This window comes from Rana temporaria, chromosome 1 (assembly GCF_905171775.1).
Source record: "Rana temporaria chromosome 1, aRanTem1.1, whole genome shotgun sequence".
In the NCBI taxonomy this organism is placed as follows: Eukaryota; Metazoa; Chordata; class Amphibia; order Anura; family Ranidae; genus Rana; species Rana temporaria.
Genome location: NC_053489.1, coordinates 258,267,349 through 258,292,521, shown reverse-complemented (window position 1 = coordinate 258,292,521; position 25,173 = coordinate 258,267,349). Strand labels below are relative to the sequence as shown.

The window sequence follows — 25,173 nt, the reverse complement described above, 5'->3', positions numbered from 1 at the left end:
GAGAATGTGGTTTTGGTCTGGGAAAAATCATAGCCATCGTTATTAAACCAGTCTGAGATTGAATAAACAATTTTTTTTCTGATTTTCCAATGGTTAATGAGGTCTAATCAACCTTTACTCTGTGGCACTACCCGGTGCCACATACACACAGTAAGAGCTGGATATGGCTGGGGCTTCTTTCTGGCTTCCCTTTTTCTGCTCTCTTCAATAGACACTTCAAGAAAACTGACCTCCCTGTCCCTAATTTATATAAATATTTTTGTTACCGTCACTGTTTCCTATCATGAAAGGTAATCTTTAAGGCCTCATTTACAAAGGTGTACCTAGCTATACACCAATGCAAAGGGCTCTCTTTGCCTGCAAAGGATGCATAGGTGTTCTTATGTCTATTGGCTACTGGGGCACCAATGTTACAGCCATGTGGCTGCATGTACCCAAATGCACAGTCTGCATTCAGGGACATGCACCTGTGCAGCTGTCAAATTGAGACCAGCAGCTGTGTTCTTGCAGCTGCTGCATCCCAATAGACATGAATGGGACTGCCTGCACATGGTTGCATCAAACACATGTGCATCTCATGCAGGCAAAGATGGCCCTTGGTACAGGTGTACAGATAAGTATGCCTGTGTGAATTAGTTTGTTTTAGTATTGAAAAAAATTGGGAAAGATTAAACTCATTTTTTTCCCTGCTGTTTCTGAAGCCCTTTCAGAGATATGCCCTCAATTCATGTGTGGTCACAGAGACAGGAAGTGAGCAAAAGGCCCCCAAGGGCATCAATATTAATAGAGTATTTCTGCAAAGTAGACTGGATAAGGGTAAAAACCTCAGTCAGATGAGAACTCCTCACTTCCTGTGTGAATACAAATCGGGAACCTGCAGTCTCTCTAATTTTTTTAGCCTATCATTCATCTTGTGCATCAGGCTATCCTGCTTATTAAATGTTATGTTGTTTCCTTAATCCTTATTTGCTGGAGCCCGTTAAGTGGGGTCTCCAAGGCCTTGTTCACACCTATGGAGGTTGCAGCTTGCATATTCCAGGTGCATTTTGCGGTTCTTTCAAATGGTTTTTATTAAGATTTTGTCAAGTTACAAATATATAGTCGTTTGTTAAACTTGAAGAGGTAGACGCAGGTACCTATGTTTCAACACAAAGAGATAAAAAGAACAAAAAAAAAGTATATATGTAAAACCTTCAATTAGATTTATACATTTACCATGCCCAATCCACCCATCACTGGGTCATTTTGCATTTTTCAATACACATTTTTCCCAGGCCCTTTCCATAAAATGCACAGATGTGAATATAATCCATAGGAAATCATGTTAAATGGCCTTATAGCAGAAAATCACATACCAAGAAGCCCAAAAGTTACCCAGAAACAGTGTACATTTTTTTCCTAATCTGGCTACAATGTAACGTATACAACTCAGATTAATCAATTTACAGCAGGTCCAAAATTAAAATTCAGACTTTACACAAATCAGAAGAATATTCAGAGAGTCAAGGAATGACAGATTTCAACTACTTATGTATAACTCTGCCGTACTGTGAAGAGGATATAGGAAGCAAAATGTTGCAGTTTTGAGTTTTTTTTCCCCATCTTAAGGATTCTTAAAGTCACGTAAATACCAAAAATAGTAAGTGTTTTCACAGAGAGAAAGTTGTTATGTAGATATATGCACTGCTTCCCCTTTTTAATTGTTTAACACACACTAATTATTACACCAAGTTGATCTTTATCACATGCATATCTGAAAAACATCAAGGGCTGATTTACTGAAACTGGAGTGTGAACATTTTGGTGCAGCTGTGCATAGTAGCCAATCAGCTTCTAGCTTCAGCTTGTTCAATTAAGCTTTGACAATAAAACCTGAAAGCTGATTGGTTTCTATGCAGAGCTTTGCCAGATTTTGCACTCTCCAGTTTTAGTAAATCAACCCCAAAGTGACTATTGATCCTCTTTTCTAACTGTATTTGAACGGCATTAGCATTTTACGTTTAGACCCGAGTTATTTTCTAAGGCAGAAAATGTCCATACAGGGTAAATAACATCATAGCTATTTTTTTTAAACAACAAATACACTTCTCACTACATATATTTTCAGTTGCCAACTTTATTTGATAATGTTCAGAAAATTAAATGAAAATTCCAACGCAGAGATGAAAGAAAACATTTATTGAATCAATGTCAATACTTCTCTGTAATATCTACAAGCCAACACTGAACTGACTTTTTATTTCAAGAATGAACACAATGTACAAAAAGTATGCTTTGTTATAAAAATATGTCAATTATTTATTTATTTTTCTCTTGATCAAAGAATGTGAAAATATCTTTTTTGATAATCCCGCTCTTCAAACAGCTTGGTAGTAGGATGATAAAAAGCATGGCAAAGAATCCTGGCACAGTTTGATAATGTTTTTGTATTTTTCGCGGAACATTGTGTAAAATCACAACACAATACTGATATCTGATCGCACTTTTGAATAAATTGCAACAGAGTAAAGAAGCACCTAACTGTGTAAAGGAAGTCATTTTGCAAAAAATAAATAAAAAATATTCATTGGGAATATAGCCTACTGGTTGCATTTTGCAACTTAAGATAACGATCATGTGAACTGGCTTGTTTTGGCTGGATTGGGGTTAGATTGCACGTGTGCGGTCAAACTGTAGTCTTTAGGCCTAGTTCAAACCCAATCGATTTTCTGATTGAAGCTTGTAGCTCTAAAATTCTCAACAAGCCAAATCCTATTAGTTTTAATGGCCCCTGTTCACGTCTGAGCATTCTGTTGCCTGAAGCAGAATGTCTAAAGCTCAAAAAAGTACATAAGCTTCTTTTTGGGAGATTACACGTGTTTTTGTGGCCCCATAGACCTCAATAAAAACGTTGATTTGAGCGTTTTGTGCTCAGGTGTCAATGAAGCCTTAGGGATGCCTCTTGTCTGACCGGTAGGGTTATGTGTAAGCACCGATCATTGACACAAATGTTAATACTACAGTCGGATCTTCTGACCAGTGTCTAATAGCAGCTATATGCTCATCAGACCTTATTTCTAATAAATTAATCAATTCTTATAGGGCAAATTAATATTAAAAGATCTGTAGCAGCCACACATCATTCAGGATTACCTTACTTGAGATTTGAAAAGCAGCAGGAACCGAAGGGATCCCAAGGGGATCTTTGGTTTGCAGTGCTACTGTGAAAGATTTGTCAGTTCATGGCCATCTCTGACTATGCCAATATCATTATCCAGGCCTGTAGGAAAGCGGAAATCTGATGAGATTCTGTTTTAATCCCAGTTTCATTACTTTTTACACTGCCAAAACTTAACAGGCCAAAGAAACAAAAAAAATAAAAAAGTATAATCTCTCTATATGTTGTTTCTTCTAGATATGGTTTCAGCTACCTGAAATTGGATTGGCTTAGTATACTCTACTTATTTCTTTTTATACTATTGTATTAAATAAGCTGACACACGTTACCTAATGTTACAGAAATGAGCAATTAGCTAAAATCAGAGTAAATGTTTCCAATGGTTTGCTCACCTTCTATCATAATGGGTATTAGTGAAAATCACAAAATGGCTCAATTTACAGTGTTTAGGCAGTGGCTGTATTATAAACTTGACTACTAGGCACCTGGTAGGCCCCAGATTGAATATTATTGTTGCCACTGCAAGTTCGTATGGAATACGGTTTTGGCGTTTCTCACTGTTGCAATAAATTCACATCATTCTTTTCTTAACCTATTCTCTCTCTCCAAATGCCCATCTTTCTAGACTCTTTACAGACAGGGTTGTGGTTGGTAAGCTAGATTAGGATTTAACAGTACATTTTGGCTTTATGGTTCGTTAACTAGATTTACATTTTCAATACTGATGTGGACAAGGACACGCTTGACTTAAGTAAAAAATGTCCTAGTCCACAACATCAACTTGACTTTAAAAAACGGGACCAAACTACATGTACATCCATAGACAGTGCAATATATAATAAACTATTTTCACAATGCGTAAAAGACATACATGTTTCTGAACCTGAGCAGAAGACCTATTTTACAGACACTGTAAAACGTCACCCTGTATGTTAGATGCCAGTTTATCCACTTGTATTCTACCCTTGGAACATTCCGCATCCATGCTGCAGCACTTGAACAGTGTGCGAGCAGCTGGACTGATTCTAAAGCCTGTGTTCCCTTCAGCCTGAAAATGGTGGACTGCATGGAAACGTGCTAAACACAATGAAAGCGGTTAGATTAACATTGTAACTTAAGTTCATTCTTTTTCTTATGTCATATACTTTTCCCCCCCCCCATATAGGCTATTTTGCAAAAGAAAAATAAACTCACAGGGCACATTGTTAAAATTTATATAGAAATCACAGTTTGTGGTTAATGTCATTTTTTAAGCTTCACTTTCTAGAAAACAGCTCAAGCCAGGGGTGAACAAGGTGTGTCCAAATTGTGTTTTAAGCAACATCCATCATGCTTTACCACAACGACAGCTGAGGCCCTCATTGCCGACTCTTCATCTCAGACTATGGGCATCTTAACAGTCAGTTATTTGGTAAAAAGTCCCAATTCACTCTGTTAGCTGCACTCTGCTGTGCGGTAAACCATGTTGGTAGTTTGTAATCAGATGGCACGAGGCATTTGATGAGGGGAATACTGCCTGCATATCATTAAATGTTAAAGTAATATAGCAGGTAGTCTGACATGCACTAAATAATACCTAAACATAGGCATATGAATAGGTAAAAAGCAGGAATGTTTTATTTTTCCTATTTCGTCAGGGTATATATATTTTTTTCTTTTTACAGACAAAAGCACCAACACAACACTATAGGTTACTACACTTGTTTACAATCTCGAGGTCAGATCTTTCAAATAAATATATTGAACATTTACAGCAGAATTCCTTATGAGTGGAAGCAATTATTATTTATCATCATTGTCAATATTATTATTATTATTATAATGGTCGTCATTACCGAGATCAGTTTGGGTAGACCTAAAGTGACAGAATTCTAGAGTAACTAATCTAAAAAGTTCTTAGTCTTATTCTAAGAGGCTCGAGCATCCTGTTGCTTTAGGAGGGCATTTTGGCAGATTTTTCATCAGTCTTTTAGCAACAGATCAATTGTTTGGTGGGCCCATACCAGGCCACTGTACAAAGCAACATTACATCACATGCAAGTCATCTACTTCATGAACAGTCCAGTCGCAACTAGTATTGTGCTTGGAGATCCTGGGCATTCTCAACAACATTAGCGAAGGCCTGACTAGAACAAATGAACTAAAAAAAAAAAAAAAAAATGCAAAATTAAAGTAAAAAAGCAGGAGTGTAAAAGTGTGGGCCTGCAAATTGGATTCCTAATACATTTTGTTTGGCATAGACCAGGTGCCTTTTTTTTTTCCACCGGAAAGGCATGGCACTGCCTATAAATTATCCAGATCGTCAACACAGGTCATCATCTTGTTCCATCACATGGAAGGACAATGCATCATCTTGCACACAACGGAAAAAAACAAAAAAGTCACCAATGCAAAATGAGGGTGGTGAAGACAGAGGGAAGGAGTAGCTATAGACCATCCAGGAGACCCTAAAAAAGTCAGGAGATAAATTACCATTTATAACTTTGACAGGCAAAATGCTAATGCAAATAAAACAGGCAGGCATACTCAAGAGCTAACAAAAAGCTATTTTAACAATGGGAACTATAAAGAGTAACAGATGGTCATAAATACTTGACAATGGCATTCAGCACAGGGAATGCTAGTAGCTCTCGCTGCAAGACTTTTAGTTTAAAAGCAAGCGTCAGAGTATCAATGGCCCCTCTACTAGTAATCTTCCCCAGCTCATAATCCTAACCCGACCATGAAAAGTAACAGTTGCCAGATAGCTTGACCCCAACAGATAGGGGTCCAGCGAATCTGCATGTACAGGCAATTCTATCTTCTGAACACATGTTCTTCTATTGTGGGCAGCAGTAACATACTGCATTATGGCCACCACACTGAGCCAAGTAGCATAGGAAATAGATGTATTTGTAAAACGGGATACAATGTTACAAATCTAGTGAACTTTAGAGGAAACTAGCAAATGTATTTATTTGCCAATTCCTTTTAGGCCGGGTTCACACTGGTACGACATATACTCCGACTTTCGGAGCACATGTCGCATGACGTGTGTAAATCAATGATTCCAGTCTTAACTGGTCTGACACAAGTTTCCTGCACTACTTTGGTCCTACTTCAGCCCACTGAATATCACTGAGGTCAGATCAAAGTCAGATCCTTGTCCTAACCATCTGACTTGTGACATCCGACATGGTGATTACAGCAGCAGTAGAAGGAATTTGATTGGTCAAAAGGACAAGTCAGACCATCTCAAAGTTGGCCCAAAATCTTATCTCGTTCATTCACGTCGGGCCAAAGTAGGACCGAAGTAGCATAGCAAAGTACGATGACAGTCTTAGGCCGGGTTCACACTGGTACGACAAACACTCCGACATTAGGAGCTAATGTCGCATGACGTATGAAAATCAATATTTCCCTGAGAGCTGTCTTAACTGGTCCGACACATGTCGGTCCGACTTTAAAAAAAAAGTTCCTGCACTACTTTGGTCTGACTTTGATCCTACGTCAGCCAATTGAATATCATTGAAGTCGGATCAAAGTAGGATCCTTGTCCTAACATCCGACTTGTGGCATCCGACATTGTGATTACAGCAGCAGTAAAAGTAATTTATCTCACACTCAAAGAACAAGTCAGACTATCACAAAGTTGGATCAAAGTAGAGCTGCACGATTAATCGCGGAGAGAATCGCGATCTCGATTTTCCCCGCCCGCGATCTCCCCGAGGGATGACCCGCAATTCTTCTGTTTCATGGCTGGTTCCATGTAACCAGCGTGGAACGCAAATGGCGCCTATATCGGAACCGACGTCAGCAGCCTGCGCCGCTGGATGGATGCCTGGGCTTCACTTGCAGATCTGTACAACTGCAGTGTGTATCCATGCGCCACCCAGTGGTTGCCGGCGGTACTGCTTCTGATGTATTAAACTTTCTCACAGTTCTGTACAACTGTGTGTATCCATATGCCACCCAATGGTTGCTGGCGGTACTGCTTCTGATGTATAAAAAAAAGAGACCAGTGATATGTCTATAATGTTAAAGATCATATAACTCAAATTTGATTCTGCTTTTTTCATAGGAGTTATATGGTCTTTAACATTATTGACATATCACTGGTCTAGTAAACAAAAAATGTAGCGCTAAAAACCAAAAACTCCAGAGTATGTGATACCATGTGAGGTGACAAGGTTCGTATGAAAGTGCATATACATAAACCACTGACATATAAATGTAAATAGCTCAAACAGTGCTTGATGCAAAAGAAAAAGTCTATATTACAAAGTAGAAACAATCAATTGAGGGATGAGTGCAGGGAAAACAGATGAGCTGCTATCCGTTGATTGGGATACAACAGGTGCACAAGTTGTCTGTAGCACTCTATGAGGATCACAATCACATCAAGGTAGGTAGTGGATGAAATACGCTTACCGGATGGGTTGGACTCTACTACTGTACAGCAAAGAGTCAGCCAGACATAGTGGTCTTTGGAAACCGGGACCACTCAAACCGGAATGGGACCATAAGCGAGACTGGAACTCCAAATTGACATGGACGGCAGGAACCAGCAGAGCTTGAATGATTGAATTCAAGCTCTGCTGGTTCCTGCCGTCCATGTCAATTTGGAGTTCCAGTCTCGCTTATGGTCCCATTCCGGTTTGAGTGGTCCCGGTTTCCAAAGACCACTATGTCTGGCTGACTCTTTGCTGTACAGTAGTAGAGTCCAACCCATCCGGTAAGCGTATTTCATCCACTACCTACCTTGATGTGATTGTGATCCTCATAGAGTGCTACAGACAACTTGTGCACCTGTTGTATCCCAATCAACGGATAGCAGCTCATCTGTTTTCCCTGCACTCATCACTCAATTGATTGTTTCTACTTTGTAATATAGACTTTTTCTTTTGCATCAAGCACTGTTTGAGCTATTTACATTTATATGTCAGTGGTTTATGTATATGCACTTTCATACGAACCTTGTCACCTCACATGGTATCACATACTCTGGAGTTTTTGGTTTTTAGCGCTACATTTTTTGTTTACTATTCTTGCTGGCTTTGTTTGTTTGTATGTAGCAGCTAGACATTTCGTTTCTGAACTAGCGCAGTTTTTTCTTTATATCACTGGTCTGTTTTTGATATATTCATATTTTCAGATAAATCACAGGTTTATTTATATATTTATTTATTTGGGCGGGGGGGGGGGGGGGGGTTCTGGCATTCAGTTTTTGAGAATCGTGATCTTTAGTCCAAGCAAAAGAATCGAGATTCTCATTTGGACTAGAATCGTGCAGCTCTAGATCAAAGTAGTATCTTGTTCATGAAAGTCGGACCAGTGTAGGACCACTGATGTCGCAGAGCAAAGAAGGATGAAAGTTGTATGACTGTCGTGTCATACCAGTGTGAACCCGGCCTAACAATAGTCCTGTCCTACCAGTGTGAACCTAGCGTTATACAGAATTGGCATGTTGTGTGTTTTGTTGTATTTTCTATGACCCTCACCGCCATCTTGTGCTCATAATAAAAAGAACATTTGTGCACAAGAAAAATAGCTTAAAAGCAGAGCTCCAGACGCCCCCCCCCTCCAAAAATTAAATGTCAGCAGCTACAAATACTGTAGCTGCTCACTTTTAATATTAGGATACTTACCTGTCCGGGGAGCCCAAGATGTCGGCACCCCAGACGATTTTTCAATTGACTCTCTGGGGGTGCAGCCACCATTCCTTTTAAGGGAAACTGGCAGTGAAGCTTTGCGGCTTCACAGCTGGTTCCTTACTGCGCATGTGCAGAGCACGCTGCGGCAGTGGAAGAAGGAGGGGGGCAAAACTTCTTGGTCAATCTCGCCGTGGCAAGGTCTCCCGGAAGTGGTCAAAAAACAGGTACCTGCTCCCTCCTCCCCCCTGAAAGATTCCAAATATGGCAGCGGAAGGATGGAAGAAGCAAACAGATTTAAGATTCACTTTTGACCAATTTAAATGATGAGCACAAGTGGAGATTTACCACACACATGGAGACAATGTAGTTATATAGATTTGGGAGTGCGAGCAATATATGATATTCAAACTGAATATTAGTATCTTTTACACATGGTGCCTAATCTCAATCTGCCATGTATTACAATTTATCACAATGATTCTTCAGTGTTTTCATATTTTCTTATTACTTTAACAGCTACTAGGGGCACAATTTAAAACCTGCTGCCCTGTAATTTGTTTTCATGGTGTCATAAAAAACAATTAAATGAAGTAAAAGTTAACTTTTGATTTTAGGTCTGCTTTAAACAAACCAGTCATGTTTGGGACTTTGCAAGAATATGAAAATTTTGTGTTAATTATTATAATTTTGCGGGCTTCCATATAATCGAACACATAAGAGTGCACTTAATTAGCTTTTCTTACTTTGGGGTCAATTTACTAAAGATTACTGCATGCGATAACATAGTCACAGGACCCATTTGCATACATTATCGCATGCAGTTAAAAAATTTCGAATTCACACACACACAAAAAAAAAAACAATTATGCGATATTTAACGCAAAATGAAAAATGCAGGCCAGCTCCTTAACAATGGATGACTCATCAGCTGTCAGCAGGTTTCCTGCTGACAGCTGATGGCAAAACAAACAAACAATATAAACAAAACACATGTAGACAATTAAAAATTCTTAAAAAAAAAAGCATCATGACAGAAAGTAAAAAATATATATATATTTTTTTCAAAGTTTTTTTTTGATTATAGCGCAAGAAATGGACTCGGTGGTGATCAAATACCACAAAAAAAGCTCTACTATACACCATAATGATGGAGGGAGGGGGGGGCTTTCTGGTTTTGAAGGATGCCATCAGGAGAAGCCTCTCTGGCCACAATATAACCTTTCTTAATGGGTTTTGTTATTAGGTATGTGATAAGAGCCACCAAGCACGATGTATATTGCATTTCTGTGTCAACAATCTTCTGATGACTATCTGAGCATAATGTTCTGTATGCCGTTTTGGAAAAGTAATAAAAACTATTGGAACAAAAAAAAAAGGAAAATAATAAAGCTCTACTTGTGGGGAAAAAAAAAAGAACAAATTTTGTTTGGGTATAGTGTCAATCAAAATAAATGTCCTCGGTGTAGATCTATTGTCTTAAATAACTAAGGAGCGTGGCCACCTGACGACAAGCTACTTTGGGGGAAGGGGGGGGGATCACACTGCCTCCCAGCTGCTAAAAGTACGTAACAGCATCTAATAACTAAAGTTGGCTGCTTAGAGAAGTATAAACAACCCCAGGACCCTGCAATGATACGGTTATGTACACTCAAAAGCTGGATGACAGGGTATGAGCTTGGGCAGCTGACCACAAGCAACTGTCAGTCCGACCCAAGCTCAAGATTGTGACTGAGAGAAAACGGGTAAAGCTTAAAAGACGACAAATAAAAACCTTTCTTAAAGCAGAACTAAAGTCTCGCTTTCAAGATATGCAAGCAGACTCTTTATTGCAGAGGAGACATACAATGTCTCTTCTGCAATAAAAGAAACCTACCTGCTTGCTTGCAGTCTGCTTGGGAATATACGCAAACACAGCTCAGTTTACATTCCGGCACAGCGCCTGTGTGCCAGGATGACTGCACTCCTGTGCATGCGCAGGAGAGAAGCTATCCTGTGCTGGTCAATGAAGGTTTCGGGGAGTTTAGCTCCACTTTCAGTAAACCTTAACAATTGTCACAACTTCAGATTGTGTCTTATGTTCAGCTATGACTGTCTCTCTTTCAGATGATACAATATATCCTCTTTACAACAGGTCTTTGGCCAAGCCTCCCTACAGATTTTTCTAAAATAAGTAAAACAGAGATTTATAACATACTAACCAGGAAATACTAAGGTTATCCAGCCTTTGTATCCACCAGCTGCAGCTGGACATTTGATGACATGTTGCCACTATAACCACCCTTTGACTGCATTTGGTTTTGGATGGAACTCACCTATAACATACCAGAGAGAACAAAAAGTTAGTGTCCTTACCATTACAACCAACAGGTAGAAGCTGAGGTCCACATACTATAGAATTACACGATGACACAGACTATGTTATACAAAGAATGACATAAAGGATCTAAGTATAGCATATTGGAATATAATAAAATAACTAGTGTCAGCATGATACATACTGTGTAATTTCCATAATTGTTCAATAAGTAATTTAGTGAAATAACCATTTCACACATCATAAAAGTTAGACATTTCAGGGTTCAGAAATTGAAATCTTAACTACTGTCTAGCAATGTCAGTTTAAAGTGTTATCTTCTTTAATAAACATAAGAAAACTCAAAAAGTGTTTTAGTAAACCAGCGTAATAATAGAGCCATAGTGGTCAATTCACGAAGAGTTAAAAAAAAAAAAAAAAAGAGTTAAAAAAATGCGTTAAAATAAAGCTTGCGGTAAACCAGTTTTGAAACTGCAATTCACTAAGAATTTTGCGTTAAATACCAAATAAGGTATTTGTTCTATTTAGAAGTAATAACCACAATATTTAATGCAGTAATTTTCCCACTGAGAGCTGAATGTAAAAAAAACAAAAAAAACAAACCGCACAGGATCCAACCCCACTGCAAAAAATAAATAAAAAGGCAGGTCAGAAAATGGGGGGGGGGGATGAGCCTCCATACCAGGCCACATGCCCTTAACATCAGTGGGTGGGCACTCTGGGGTGGGGCAGCCCACTCCAAAGCACCTTGTCCTCATGTTGATGGGGACAAAAGCCTCATAACCCTGGCGGGTGGTTGTGGGGGTCTGCGGGCTTATCAGAATCTTGAACCCTCTTTTAACAAGGGGGCCCCCAGATCCCACCTCCCCCTCCCTACGTGAATGAGTACGCCCAGCCATTCACAAAAAAATATAAAAAAAATCTAAAAGTAATAAAACACAGACGGTTAAAAAAAAGTCATAAAAAAAAAAAAAAAATGAAAAAAACAGTACCCCTCATGTAAATCTGTCGTCACACCGCCCGCCAACCCGGAAAAGAGAAAAATAAATGTTCCCGTCATCCATGAAAGCCGATTGCCCACTACAGGCTCTGCAGTTTGACAGTTCTTACATTAGGTAAGGGGGGAGGTCACCTGGCGACATCACTTGGTGGTACTACCCCCTTGTGATGTCACCGACCCAGCATGCAATGGTATTTGTTAAAACTAAAACAGCATGGGGGTCAGGGGGACAAATACCACATGTGATTCTGCTGCAAAACCCTGAACATTTTTTTACTCTCTAGTTTGTTTGTGAATTGAACTTAAGAGCTTTTTAAATATTTACAGACACATTTTTAATTTTGCAGTAAATACCGCATTCTTATTATTATTTTTTGTGAATTAGAATTTATTACATAGTTATAGTGATATTGTGATAGTTATGCAAAGGAGTGACATGACTGTGTTTTCACATGCAGTAAACGTTAGTGAATTTACCCCATAGTGTTGTACTTCGAGTAGAACTGAGAGCAATTTTTTCTCCATTTTGGTTATAGTAACCCCTGACAGTTTTTTTTTATGCCACCTGTGTCCTATAGGGGATATTTTCCTTCACTTCCTGAATGATAGCTACAACAGGAAGTGAGTGAAATCCCTGGTAGTCACCAGGGTGAAAAGAACCAGTATCCCCATTGGAAAATGTCCCTTCCAATTCTGTTCTGGTGACCAAAGTTTCGGATTTTCTTCCACTTTGGTGATAACAGTCACCAGGACAGATAGAAAGGTTAAATCTCACCAACAGGCACACAGCCAGCTAAAAAACGTGGTAGGTGTTATAACAGAATGCGACTCCACTCTATCAAAAACAAAAAAATGGCTTCAGTTACAGTTAGAAGAATTCCCAGGAAGTGAACTTGAACACCCAGATGTCAGTGGAACGTTAAAGACAGTTATTATGAGGCCACTGATACATGTTACAGGTAGATACAGTTGTGCGCATAAGTTTACATACCCTGGCAAAGTTTATGATTTCTTGGCCATTTTTCAGAGAATATAAATGATAACACAAAAACTTTTCTTTCACTCATGGTTAGTGTTTGGCTTAAGCTATTTATTATCAATCAACTGTGTTTACTCTTTTAAAAATAATAATGGCAAGAGAAACTACCAAAATGACCCTAATCAAAAGTTTACATACCCCAGTTCTTAATATCGTGTATTGCCTCCTTTAACATCAATGACAGTTTGAAGTCTTTTGTGATATTTATGGATGAGGCTCTTTATCTTCTCAGATGGTAAAGCTGCCCATTCCTCTTGGCAAAAACCCTCCAGTTCCTGTACATTCTTGGGCTGTCTTGCCTGAACTGCACGTTTGAGATCTCCCCAGAGTGGATCAATGAAATTGAGATCAGGAGACTGAGATGGCCACTCCAGAACCTTCACTTTATTCTGCTGTAGCCAATGACAGGTCGACTTGGCCTTGTGTTTTGGATCATTGTCATGTTGGAATGTCCAAGCACAGCTTTCTGACTGATGAATGCATACATGAATACATACTGCATTTATCCTGCAATCAATTTTGACCAAATTTCCTGTGCCTTTGTAGCTCTCACATCTCCAAAACATCAGCGATCCACCTCCGTGATTCACAGTAGGAATGGTGTACCTTTCATCATAGGCCTTGTTGACTCCTCTCCATATGAAGTGTTTATGGTTGTGGCCAAAAAGCTAAATTATGGTCTCATCACTCCAAATGACTTTGTGCCAGAAGGTTTGAGGCTTGTCTCTGTGCTGTTGTAAGCGGGATACTTTGTGGCATTTGTGTAGTAATCGTTTTTTTCTGGCGACTCGATCATGCAGTCCATCTTTCTTCAAGTGCCTCCTTATTGTGCATCTTGGAACCGCCACACCACATGTTTTTAGAGCGTCCTGTATTTCACCTGAAGTTATTTGTGGGTTTTTATTTGCATCACAAACAATTTTCCTGGCAGTTGTGGCTAAAATTTTAGTTGGTCTACCCGACCGTGGTTTGGTTTCAACAGAACCCCTCATTTTCAGCTTCTTGATTAGAGTTTGAACACGGATCGGCATTCTCAATTCCTTGGATATCTTTTTATATCCTTTTCCTGTTTTATACAGTTCAACTACCTTTTCCCGCAGATCCTTTGACAATGCTTTTGCTTTCCCCATAACTCAGAATCCAGAAACGTCAGTGCAACACTGGGTGAAAGATGCAAGGGTCTGTCAGGAGTCCAGAAACTCATTGACCCAATTACATACACAAACACTAATTACAAGCAAACAGATCACAGACGAGGATGGCTACTTACCTTTAATAGCCATTCAAACCCCTTTGTGTCAACTTGTGTGCATGTCATCAGGCCAAAATCACCAGGGCATGTAAACTTTTGATCAGGCTCATTTGGGTAGTTTGCTGCGATTATGATTTAAAAAGAGTAAACACAGTTGATTGATAATAAATGGCTTCAGCCAAATACTAACGATGAGTGAAAGAAATGTTTTTGGGTTATCATTCATATTCTCTGAAAAATGGCCAAGAAACCATAAATTCTGTCAGGGCATGTAAACTTATGAGCACAACTGTATATCCCTGGTGGCCCAGTGGCTTTTTACTGACGGTAAAAAACAGTGAGTGAATTTCAATCACCTACCTGTTTGCTCGGCACTGCTTTGGCGTTATAAAAATTTTGGAATTTCCAATACTATAGTGAGGGATATTGTAGTCCCTGCATAATACATCACTGCAGCAGGCAGTTGCATGTTTTGTTTACCATACATAATAATTGTGCATTTTGTACAACTACTGGCTCACCTAACACAACACTTTCTCTGTTACAGCACACGTCCCTTTAACAGTAGTTGCTAAATATATCCTGAATGGCTCACCACACATCCCCTCACCTAGGGAGATAAGCTCTATCTTGCCTTTGTTGAGGACAGAAGAGATTAACAAGCAGGCCTACATGATTGCACAACTCCTGTGCAACAGGAAGATTACCATTAAGATGTGTACAATTTTTACAACACTGAAATTACTCGTCACTAATGGAATGCAACTTAATTAAGTCATTATCTAGTTTTTAACGCAGCAAAAGAGGCAGAGACATCGGAATTTTTGCAGATCTAGACTGTGCAACTAAACAGCATCCTTCAGAGGGCAGTCTAAACTAGGTTTAAAAAAAGCAAAAAAGCAGGCCTTGTACAAACAGGTAGACGTGTTTACACAGGAATGAAAAGGAGTCATTTAGGTACTCAGACGTCATTAGCTTGCCTCGATAAAGATCAGCGCAAGGAAAATATTGTTAATTGCAATTAATGCTCTTCATCTTCCATAAAAAGTATTCATCACAGGTCCTCATACACGACCAGTGTACAGCCTAAAGCAGTATTAAGGTAAAATGTATTAAAAATAACAGGCAGGGATTTTATAACAGAAGAGACCCTCATGCTCTCCCGCCTGTCATAAATGCCTCCCCTGGCCTGTCAGCAGTAATTTTATCTGTGCCGGGCATGTACAGCTCAGACCACATTATTGTTACCTGCCCTGTGCCATGGCGAGGTGACCCCCCTTCGGCATGTACGCGAGTGAGGTCATCGTGGCCCAGCCCATCAAGCGTTCGGAGAATGTGAACTCAGAAGGAAGACCGATCAAAGATGGAAGCGCCCAAAACGCACAAAGGTGGATGACAGCACAGTGCTTGTTTAACAGGCAAGTCTGTCATAAAGTGAAAAAATAGGGTGCATACTAGCGCATTATGGCGTAAACCACCTGGGTGCCCATAAAAAAAAAAAAAAAAAAAAAATAATGTGCGCTCTCTACCGCTTTAAGATGCTCCTCCAAGAGGAGCTCCAGGCTCCTTTAGAAAAAAAAGAACAAATACTATAGCTGCTGACTTTTAATATTAAAGTGAGAGAGTGTGGGGGTCGTGGCGCTGTCTCAGCTGGAGGCCAAGTATACCGGAACAGTGGTACGTGTTAGACTTGTATGTGATCCAGGTATGGGTTAAGAACTAGTGGATCTAATCAATAGAAGTGCCTCAATAAACTTCATATGTGATTGAGTATAAATGGTGTGTATTATAACACTCAGACAGAATATGCTGTTTGAAAAAATAATAATAATGTGCACCAGTGATGGTACAAGTAAGTGTGACACTCAGTCACAGGTAGTGGTATAACACCAAGTGCACTATAACTGTGTTGTCTCCAGCCGCTTGACTTTCACCTCCTTAGGTTCTCTGGATAGATGTTCTAGTCCAGGTGGTTCAGGTCCTCTTAGCTGTCCAAGTTCCTCCAGGGAAAAAAATAATCTCACATAGCGTAGTATGTTCAAAAACCAAGGGGTAATTTATTCGCACAGCCACAAGAACTGGCGTGCACAAAAAGCAGGTGAATACAAAAATACAGAAAATAAAACTAGAACCAAGGTTCCAATAGAACGGTTAAAATAAAGTAAATAAAAACAAAGATAATTGCACATGTGCGAAACATGCTGTGCTTTGTGAATGGCCTGGTGGCAGGGGAAGGAGAATCTCGATACAGCCATTGGCTCCCACTGCTGTCAATCACAGCCAGTGAGCAGGGGGTGGGGCTGAGACATGCTGTGCATGCTGGCTTAGGAGCGAGTCTACACAAGTGCTATAGCAAGCAGGTTGCAATGAGAGGCAAGGCCAGGAGCATCAGTGAGGGACCCAAGTAGGGGAGGATCAGAGTTTCTTTGTGTATAACCGTTGCACAGAGCAGGCAAGTATAGAAGTTTTGTTCTTTTTAAAAAAAAAAATTGGAGGGTTTACAATCACTGTCTAAATAAATCTTAATAATGGCGTGTTGGGTCCAATCAGTTACTTTGTCAAGCGGGAACTTTACTGCAGGCAGAAATCCATTGCAAATGACAATAATTAATATCATTCATTTATACAACCATGGGTTGACCCCAGGCTTACAGAAGTACCAGTAATTACTTACTGAATTCATTCCACTAAATACATCTCCAGATCCTACATGTGCAGTATGAACAAAGTTTGTTGGTTCTCCAATCATACTTCTGTCAATCCGCCGCCGCCTTTTCTGGAAGCAAAAAAAGAAAAGCATATATAAATATAATAATGTACATCTCATTTGAGTACAACAAATATGGAGAATGCACTTCTGCACAGTGCTATAACCTCATAAATAACACAAAAGGTGCTTAAAAAATATTTGTTTTTATGATTTTTTTTTTACCTAAAAAGACATCTATCTTTCCGACCAGGTTTCAGATTACACCTATATTTAAAGTTGAACTTTAGGGAGGGAGGTTTAAACCCCCCTGTCAGATTTTATTTTTTGCCATCTGTGTCCCATTGAGATTTCCCTTCACTTCCTGTCCCATAGCCAAAACAGGAAGTAAGAGGAAATCCCTAGAAATTAAGGGAGTCCCTTGGTGCCCCACTGGTCAGCAGACCCAATGTCCCCATTGGAAGATTTTCCCTTTATTACTTTTCTGGAAAAAAAAATAGGGATTTTTTTTTTCTTTTGCAAAATGTGGACTATGTCTTTAATGAGTACTTTTGTCCATTGTAAGTTTTCTCCTGAGCCTGCAATTCCACTTTAAACTAAGCCGACATTCATTTTAACTGTTTGAAGAGGAGTAATGAAAACAGTAAGGAAATAATGGCATGCAATGTTTCTTCTCTGACAGAGTAACGCATAGCATTTGTGTATGAACAATAAACATATGTAAATAAAATGAATATTTGAAACCCAGTACGACTAGACCCACCGGGCACAAAGCCAACCATACCAACACACTTAGGTCATAGAGTATAATTAAAACACGTCATACTACTATCCAACATTGTACAAAATTAAATTATATCCTGTTGTGTTACTCAGATACCAAACAATGGCAAATCGGTCATTAAATACAAATACAAGATATGAACCCGAATACCTTGACAATGAGAGAAATTATGGGGCAGATTTTAACAGCCTGTAGAAGCTAAACTAGAATTTATTTATTCGTTTAGGTGTTGGTTTTTATTGGGATTCACAACTGATATTTAGTTATTATTACTGTACACTAAACGCTTTAAAATAAATCAATGTAGGTTTTGTCATGTTAATGATGAGTGTTATTAACCACTTCAGCCCCGGGTCCATTTCCCCGGCGAAATGATCGTTACACTTTTTGCGATTTGGCACAGCATCGCTTTAACTGACAATTGCGCGGTCGTGCGACGTGACTCACAAAAAAAATTGACGTCCTTTTTTCCCCACAGATAGAGATTTATTTTGGTGGTATTTGATCACCTCTGCGGTTTTTATTTTTTGTGCTATAAACAAAAATAGAACGACAATTTTGATAAAAAAGCAATATTTTGTACTTTTTGGTATAATAAATATCCCAGATTTTTTTAAAAAAAAGCTATTTTTTCCTCAGTTTAGGACTTTAAAAAAAAAAAATGTTATCCTCAGTTTATTTTTGGTAACAAAAAAAAAAAAGCATTAAGCGTATATTGTTTTGCGCAAAAGTTATAGCATCTACAAAATAGGGGGTAGTTTTATGCCATTTTTATTATAATTTTTTTTTTACTTGTTATGGTGGCGATCTGTGATTTTTATCGTGACGGCGACATTATGGCGGACACTTTTGACACTATTTTGGGACCATTCACATTTATACAGCGTATAAAAATGCATGGATTACTGTATAACTGTGACTGGCAGTGAAGAGGTTAACCAGTAGGGGGCGCTGAAAGGGTTAAGTGTGTCCTAGGGAGTGATTCTAACTGTTAGAGGGCGTGGCTTACTGTGACACGTTACTGATCGCTGCTCCCGATCAGAGGGAGCAGACGATCAGTGTTGCAAATCATGAATCCCTCACCCATACACATAACCTAATGAAGGCTGTAAGAATTGAGAATGGAGCTGTGAAGCTGTGACAGGCAGAAATATTTTGCACACCGGTATTTTAGAAGCCGACAGGTTTTGGCCTTTTGACTAGATCTGTTGGCTTGCGGTCATGTAGAACTTTGATACTTAAAGAAAACCTACTGAAAGAAGCCTGTTGTGTATGAATAGTTTTAGAGTTTTCCATTTCTGTTACTTTTCATTTCAGAGCCAACGCCTAAACACAACATCCTTTTCCTTTTTTATTGCATCGCTGTCTAAATGTCCAACTCTGTCATTTGCTCGCCCCCAAACGCAAGTTCACCCTAGATGAATAAAGTATGTCAGGCTCACACCTGCAATTACAGGAGTCTTATTTGTATGGACTCGTTACAAATCGTCTTGCCAAATATTGCTAATAAGGGGAAGGCAGCTGAGCAGTCTGCCAAAATATAACCTTCAGCTACCTGTCAGCGTTATAACAGCAAGACAGACACCTCCACCCCATCCATTCTACATTTCTGAAAACTGCAGACATAACTAATCAGCTCAGAGGGAAAGAATGTAAAAGCCACAGCAACCGAGCAGAATGCTTGGCCGCCATGCAAAAGCGAGTGCAGAAAATAGTGTATACAAGCCACGGCAACCAAGGTGTAGGAAAAGGGTGTACCCAAGCCACGGCAACAAAGGTGTAGGAAAAGTGTATACCAAAGCCACGGCAACCAAGGTGTAGGAAAATGGTGTACCCAAGCCACGGCAACCAAGGTGTAGGAAAAGGGTGTACCCAAGCCACGGAAACCAAGGTGTAGGAAAAGTGTATATCAAAGCCACAGCAACCAAGGTGTAGGAAAAGGGTGTACCCAAGTCACGGCAACCAAGGTGTAGGAAAAGTGTGTACCCAAGCCACAGCAACCAAGGTGTAGGAAAAGTGTGTACCCAAGCCACGGCAACCAAGGTGTAGGAAAAGTGTGTATCCAAGCCCTGGCAACCAAGGTGTAGGAAAAGTGTGTAGCCAAGCCACGGCAACCAAAGTGTAGGACAAGTGTATACCCAAGCCCTGGCAACCAAGGTGTAGGAAAAGTGTGTACCCAAGCCACAGCAACCAAGGTGTAGGAAAAGTGTGTACCCAAGCCCTGGCAACCAAGATGTAGGAAAAGTGTGTACCCAAGCCCTGGCAACCAAGGTGTAGGAAAAGTGTGTACCCAAGCTACGGCAACCAAGGTGTAGAAAAAGTGTGTACCCAAGCCCTGGCAACCAAGATGTAGGAAAAGTGTGTACCCAAGCCACGGCAACCAAGGTGTAGAAAAAGTGTGTACCCAAGCCCTGGCAACAAAGGTGTAGGAAAAGTGTGTACCCAAGCTACGGCAACCAAGGTGTAGGAAAAGGGTGTACCCAAGCCATGACAACCAAGGTGTAGTTCCATTGCCGTGACTTTGCCTAGGCTGAGAATAGGTCATCACTTTGCTGCGGGCAAGAGGAAGCATTTCTTTAATCTTCCTCCCCCAAGTGATCAGACTGAAACTAACTTTTTAGCAAGTCATACAGAGAAGGCCTGTGTCAGTTATTTTTGTCAGACACAAAAACCATTTACATGATTATATCATCTTTGAGCCAACATCTTAGTCCAGAAAGTTGATGCTGAGCATGGATCACACCTGAAAGCTTTGTAAAGATAAGTACTGCGAGTGCTGTTAGAGATATTAAATTCCTGAAAATATTACACCTTGACATAACTTTGTACGCATGCTAATAACAGATATAAACCTATCGGATGCTAGGTACTATTAAACTGAACACTTTGAGAGAATTAACAAAAAGTGGTGCAATCGTAATGCTTTTCTAAACTTTGAAAACATTGCTGCTCCTAATCAACAAAGCCTCTTTGTTAATTATGACTGATCTGTTATGTGTTCACTCTGAAATAGAAAGTGGCATGGGTCGCAGAAAGGCCTAAACCAGGTTTATCTGTTTAATGTTGCGCATGGCACTTCAGACAGCTTCCTGCACCAGGTTTCTGACGTAAAAAGCTTAGTTAAAGGAGAAGTCCAGCCTGAGCTTTTTCGGATGGGCTTCTCTTCTGGTTTACAGGAGTGCAATTCGTTTTGCACTTCAGTGACCTGTTTTCAGCGGAGAGCGGTCTGAAGTCCGCTGACGTCACTGCCATCAGTTGGGATCCGCCAGCTGCCTGGATTGATGACAGTCTCAGCGAGCCACTGAGACGGCCACCCCCCGCCCCTCCACTGCTCAGCGTTCCAATGAGCGCAGAGAAGTAGAGCAGAAGCCATCCCCCATACACACAGTCGGACTTTTTGCCAACAAACTTCAAAATGAGCAAGTTTTCCAAAAAATCCGACCGTGTTTACGCTCCATCGGACAAACTTTTTCGGTTTTCATCGGACAAAAGTTCGCTCTGCAAACTATTTTCTAACATTGCATCCAGCATACTAACGACATTTACAGTATGCAGGTCTTTTTTTTTTTTTTAATCGCCGTACATACCGTTATATTGTGATTTTCTCCCCGGCTTCTGATTCCCGCTGGACTGGGCGTTCCTATCCCTGGGTTAGATGATTGACGTCTGGTGAAACAGTTCCCATGTCGCACAAGGCGCGTCACCAGATTTCCGTAAATAGCCGAGCTGCGAGTCGGCGCTATACGGCACCTGTGCCCGCCGTGTAGAGCTGACTGCGCAGGCGCCGTATAGCGCCGACTCGCAGCTCGGCTATTTACGGAAATCTGGTGACGTGCCTTGTGTGACATGGGAACCGTTTCACCAGACGTCAATCATCTAACCCAGGGATAGGAACGCCCAGTTCCGTGGGAATCAGAACCCAGAAGCCGGGGAGAAAATCACAATATAACGGTATGTACGGCGATAAAAAAAAAAAAAAAAGAAAAAGACCTGCATACTGTAAATGTCGTTAGTATGCTGGATGTAATGTTAGAAATAGTTTTTAGGGTGAACCCCCACTTTAAAATCAACCAACAATAGCAGAAGTTGACCAAAGGGTGGCGGTAAAGAGCAGAAAAACCATGTGATGTTGGGAAAGTTTGCAGAAAAGTCCTGCCGCGTGTATGCTACGGGTAAGGGATGTGGCTTACCAGCTCTATGTGTGTCTAAGCACGCACACAGCCCAGTTCAGGAGCAGGCCTACATGGGTGCCATCTTAGCACCAAGCTTGCCTGGGGGGGGGACCACTCAGAGGAAGGAGAAGTGGACAGCACCGATGGGAGTCCGCCAAAGAGGAGGCAAGGGGCCGCTTTATGCAATATTGTTCCATAGAGTGGTAGGAATAACATATTTTTATTAGGTTTTTAGCAAATAAAAAAGTCTTTAATATCACTTTAAACATGAAGGATTTATTACTACTTTAAGCTTGCTTTATGTCCTCAGATTAGTACCAGGGTCACTGCAATCCATTTAGCGGAAATCCTGACCTCAACCTGATAGAACTCATTTGGGATGAATTAGAGTGCAGACTGCGAACCAGGCCTTCTCTCCAACCAACATCAGTGCCTGACCTCACAAATGCACTTCTGGAAGAATGGTCAAACATTCCCATAGATCAGTGGTTCTCAACCTTTCTAGTGCCATGACCCCCTTGATCAACCAAATTAGGTGCTCTTGATCAAGGTCATCTAACTGTGGGGGACTTTTAATGGCAACTATAATCACAGGCAGTGTTACTGTGTCTCCGGGTTCATGGTGTCTCGTAGGAGTGACCCATATGCCAAAATCAGGAGATGGGGTCTCCTCCAGCCCCTTCCACTTCACATTCCTCACCAGTCAGCTGACCTATAGTCTCTGCCCCCCCCCCCCCCCCGTCCATGCCGTCAACTGAATGGGCAGCTGCAAAGAGGCTGAGTGGGCGGGCTCCAGGAACAGCCCTGTTGGCCGGCCGCGAAAATGCTGGTAAAGCGGCGTGGGGTTCAGGAAAAGCCTGGGATTTGGTGACCCCTGGCAAATCATCATTTGACCCCCGAGGGGAACCACTGCCATAGACATACTTCTAAACCTAAACCTTGTGGACCTCTTTCCCAGAAGAGTTGAAGCCTACGGACCAAGACTGGAATGCCAATAAAGTTCATGTGCGTGTAAAGGCAGGCGTCCCAATACTTTTGGTAATGCAGTGTACCAGTAAACTAATCTGAGACTAAAAAAAGAAAATTTTAATTATAAGACCCCTACTGACTGTTAATTTAGACCTTTATAGTAAATATGTCTCCATTCATGAGAGCACTGCAGCACAGCACAGAGAATTGTGGACAGTAGTTGATATGTGTAGCCCTGTCACAGCTGGTGGAAAGTTACCACAGTCACCTCAGTCAGAGGTGAGCCAGTTGGCTTCAGTATGCCGCTGGTCAGGCATGTCACTGACAAGATACAAAACATACGCATAGGATATTGCTCTACTTTGCAAAACAGAACGCAAGCCAGCGATTGTAACATGAGAAAATGCAATGTGTCGCTGACCCTGTGCAGAGGTGCTTCCTCACTACTCAACTTTTCCTAGAAGAGACCACACTCTCTACCATTGCTGCCAAAGATAAGAGGATATACCTTTACATAAGAGACGCTATTACCAAACACCAGTGTTTTTCACAAGTCACTGGATAACAAGATTAACCGCACTGACAAAGACTTATTACTTTGCATAGGGCAGTTCCACTTCCCACCGACTGGCTTCAGGCCTTCCCCTGGCCAACAGCTGTATGTCATCAGTATGGATTTCACTATTGATTGACAGCATTAACACATTTGCTTACAAAACCTAATTGAAAGCAAAAAGGATGCTGTCTAAACCAGTTAGCTCATTTCAGCATGGAACAGAACGGCCAATAAATTAACATTTGGATGCTACTTACGGGCTGCGGCTGTTCTGCGATGCAGCAGTTGAAACACAACCAAAATTCACTCATTGCTAAAAGTCCAAAAAAGCTAGTGTGGGGTCAAAATGGTGACAGTCTTGCTGCACACAGTTCCTGCGGCCAGTGGTTGTATACAGAGATGGAAATCCAATAAATAGACAAGTCCTTGAAGCAAATGTCCTGTAAACGTCAAGTGCTCAGAGAAGGTATATCCACAAAGAGCGATGCCTGCATTGATGGAAGCACGTTGCAGTCTATTCAGATGAAAATCTGAAAAATAATAAAATAAAAACATTTATTACCATTTTTAACATATAGAAAGAACCACCCATTTGAGATCTATTGGTATCTAAACTGATCGCATGTAACACCAGAACAACCTATAGCCGACGGCACTGATCGAGCAAGAAAAATCCAATGGGAAAAAATGTACAGAAAACAGTTGGTAGATCGACTTCCGTACAACCTTCCTCCCCTTACATTAGAGCTGCACGATTCTGGCCAAAATGAGAAATCACAATTTTTTACTTAGAATAAAGATCCCGATTCTCGCGGCGTAAAATCTTTCACATTATACAAAAAAATGTGGGCTAACTTTACTGGTTATTTTTTTTTTTTTATTGTTATTTATTAAAGTAATTTTTTCCAAAAACTTTGCATTTGAAAGACCGCTGCGCAAATACAGTGTGACATAAAATATTGCAACAACCACCATTTTATCCTCTAGGGCAGGGGTGGGCAATTATTTTTTCGATGGGGCCACATGAGAAACTAAAAATATTTTGGAGGGCCGGGCCAAAAGGCTAAACTCAATACTGCATAAAATCAATTGTATTTCTTTATAAAAAGCAGTAAATATCATTGTTGGACAACTGGTACGAGTACTTGTTATAGACATGGCACAGGAGGGGGACAGAGGCTGGGGACATGGCACAGGAGGGGGACAGAGGCTGGGGACATGGCACAGGAGTGGGACAGAGGCTGGGGACATGACACAGGAGGGGGACAGAGGCTGGGGACATGACACAGGAGGGGGACAGAGGCTGGGGACATGACACAGGAGGGGGACAGACGCTGGGGACATGACACAGGAGGGGGACAGACACTGGGGACATGACACAGGAGGGGGACAGACACTGGGGACATGACACAGGAGGGGGACAGACACTGGGGACATGACACAGGAGGGGGACAGACGCTGGGGACAGGCAGCCACTGTTTAATCAATAACAATTGATTAAACAGTGGCTGCATGTGATGGCACAGTGGCTGCGTGTGATGGCACAGTGGTTGCGTTTGATAGGCACAGTGGCGACAATTGATGGCACAG

At 40.8% G+C, this 25,173-nt stretch overlaps 1 protein-coding gene across 1 annotated transcript in view; it reads right to left on the bottom strand.

Moving 5' to 3' along the window:
• Nucleotides 1-2,098: 2,098 nt before the first annotated feature.
• Nucleotides 2,099-25,173, bottom strand: part of CDC42SE2 (CDC42 small effector 2) — a 170,059-nt gene continuing 146,984 nt past the window's right edge. The window contains exons 3-6 of the mRNA XM_040354786.1: nt 23,841-24,113; nt 17,070-17,171; nt 10,989-11,102; nt 2,099-5,604 (exon numbers count right to left, since the gene is read on the bottom strand). Coding sequence (XP_040210720.1) covers nt 11,004-11,102; nt 17,070-17,171; nt 23,841-23,894 — 255 coding nt within the window. The 5' untranslated portion in view covers nt 23,895-24,113 and the 3' untranslated portion in view covers nt 2,099-5,604; nt 10,989-11,003. The remainder of the gene's footprint in view (nt 5,605-10,988; nt 11,103-17,069; nt 17,172-23,840; nt 24,114-25,173) is intronic.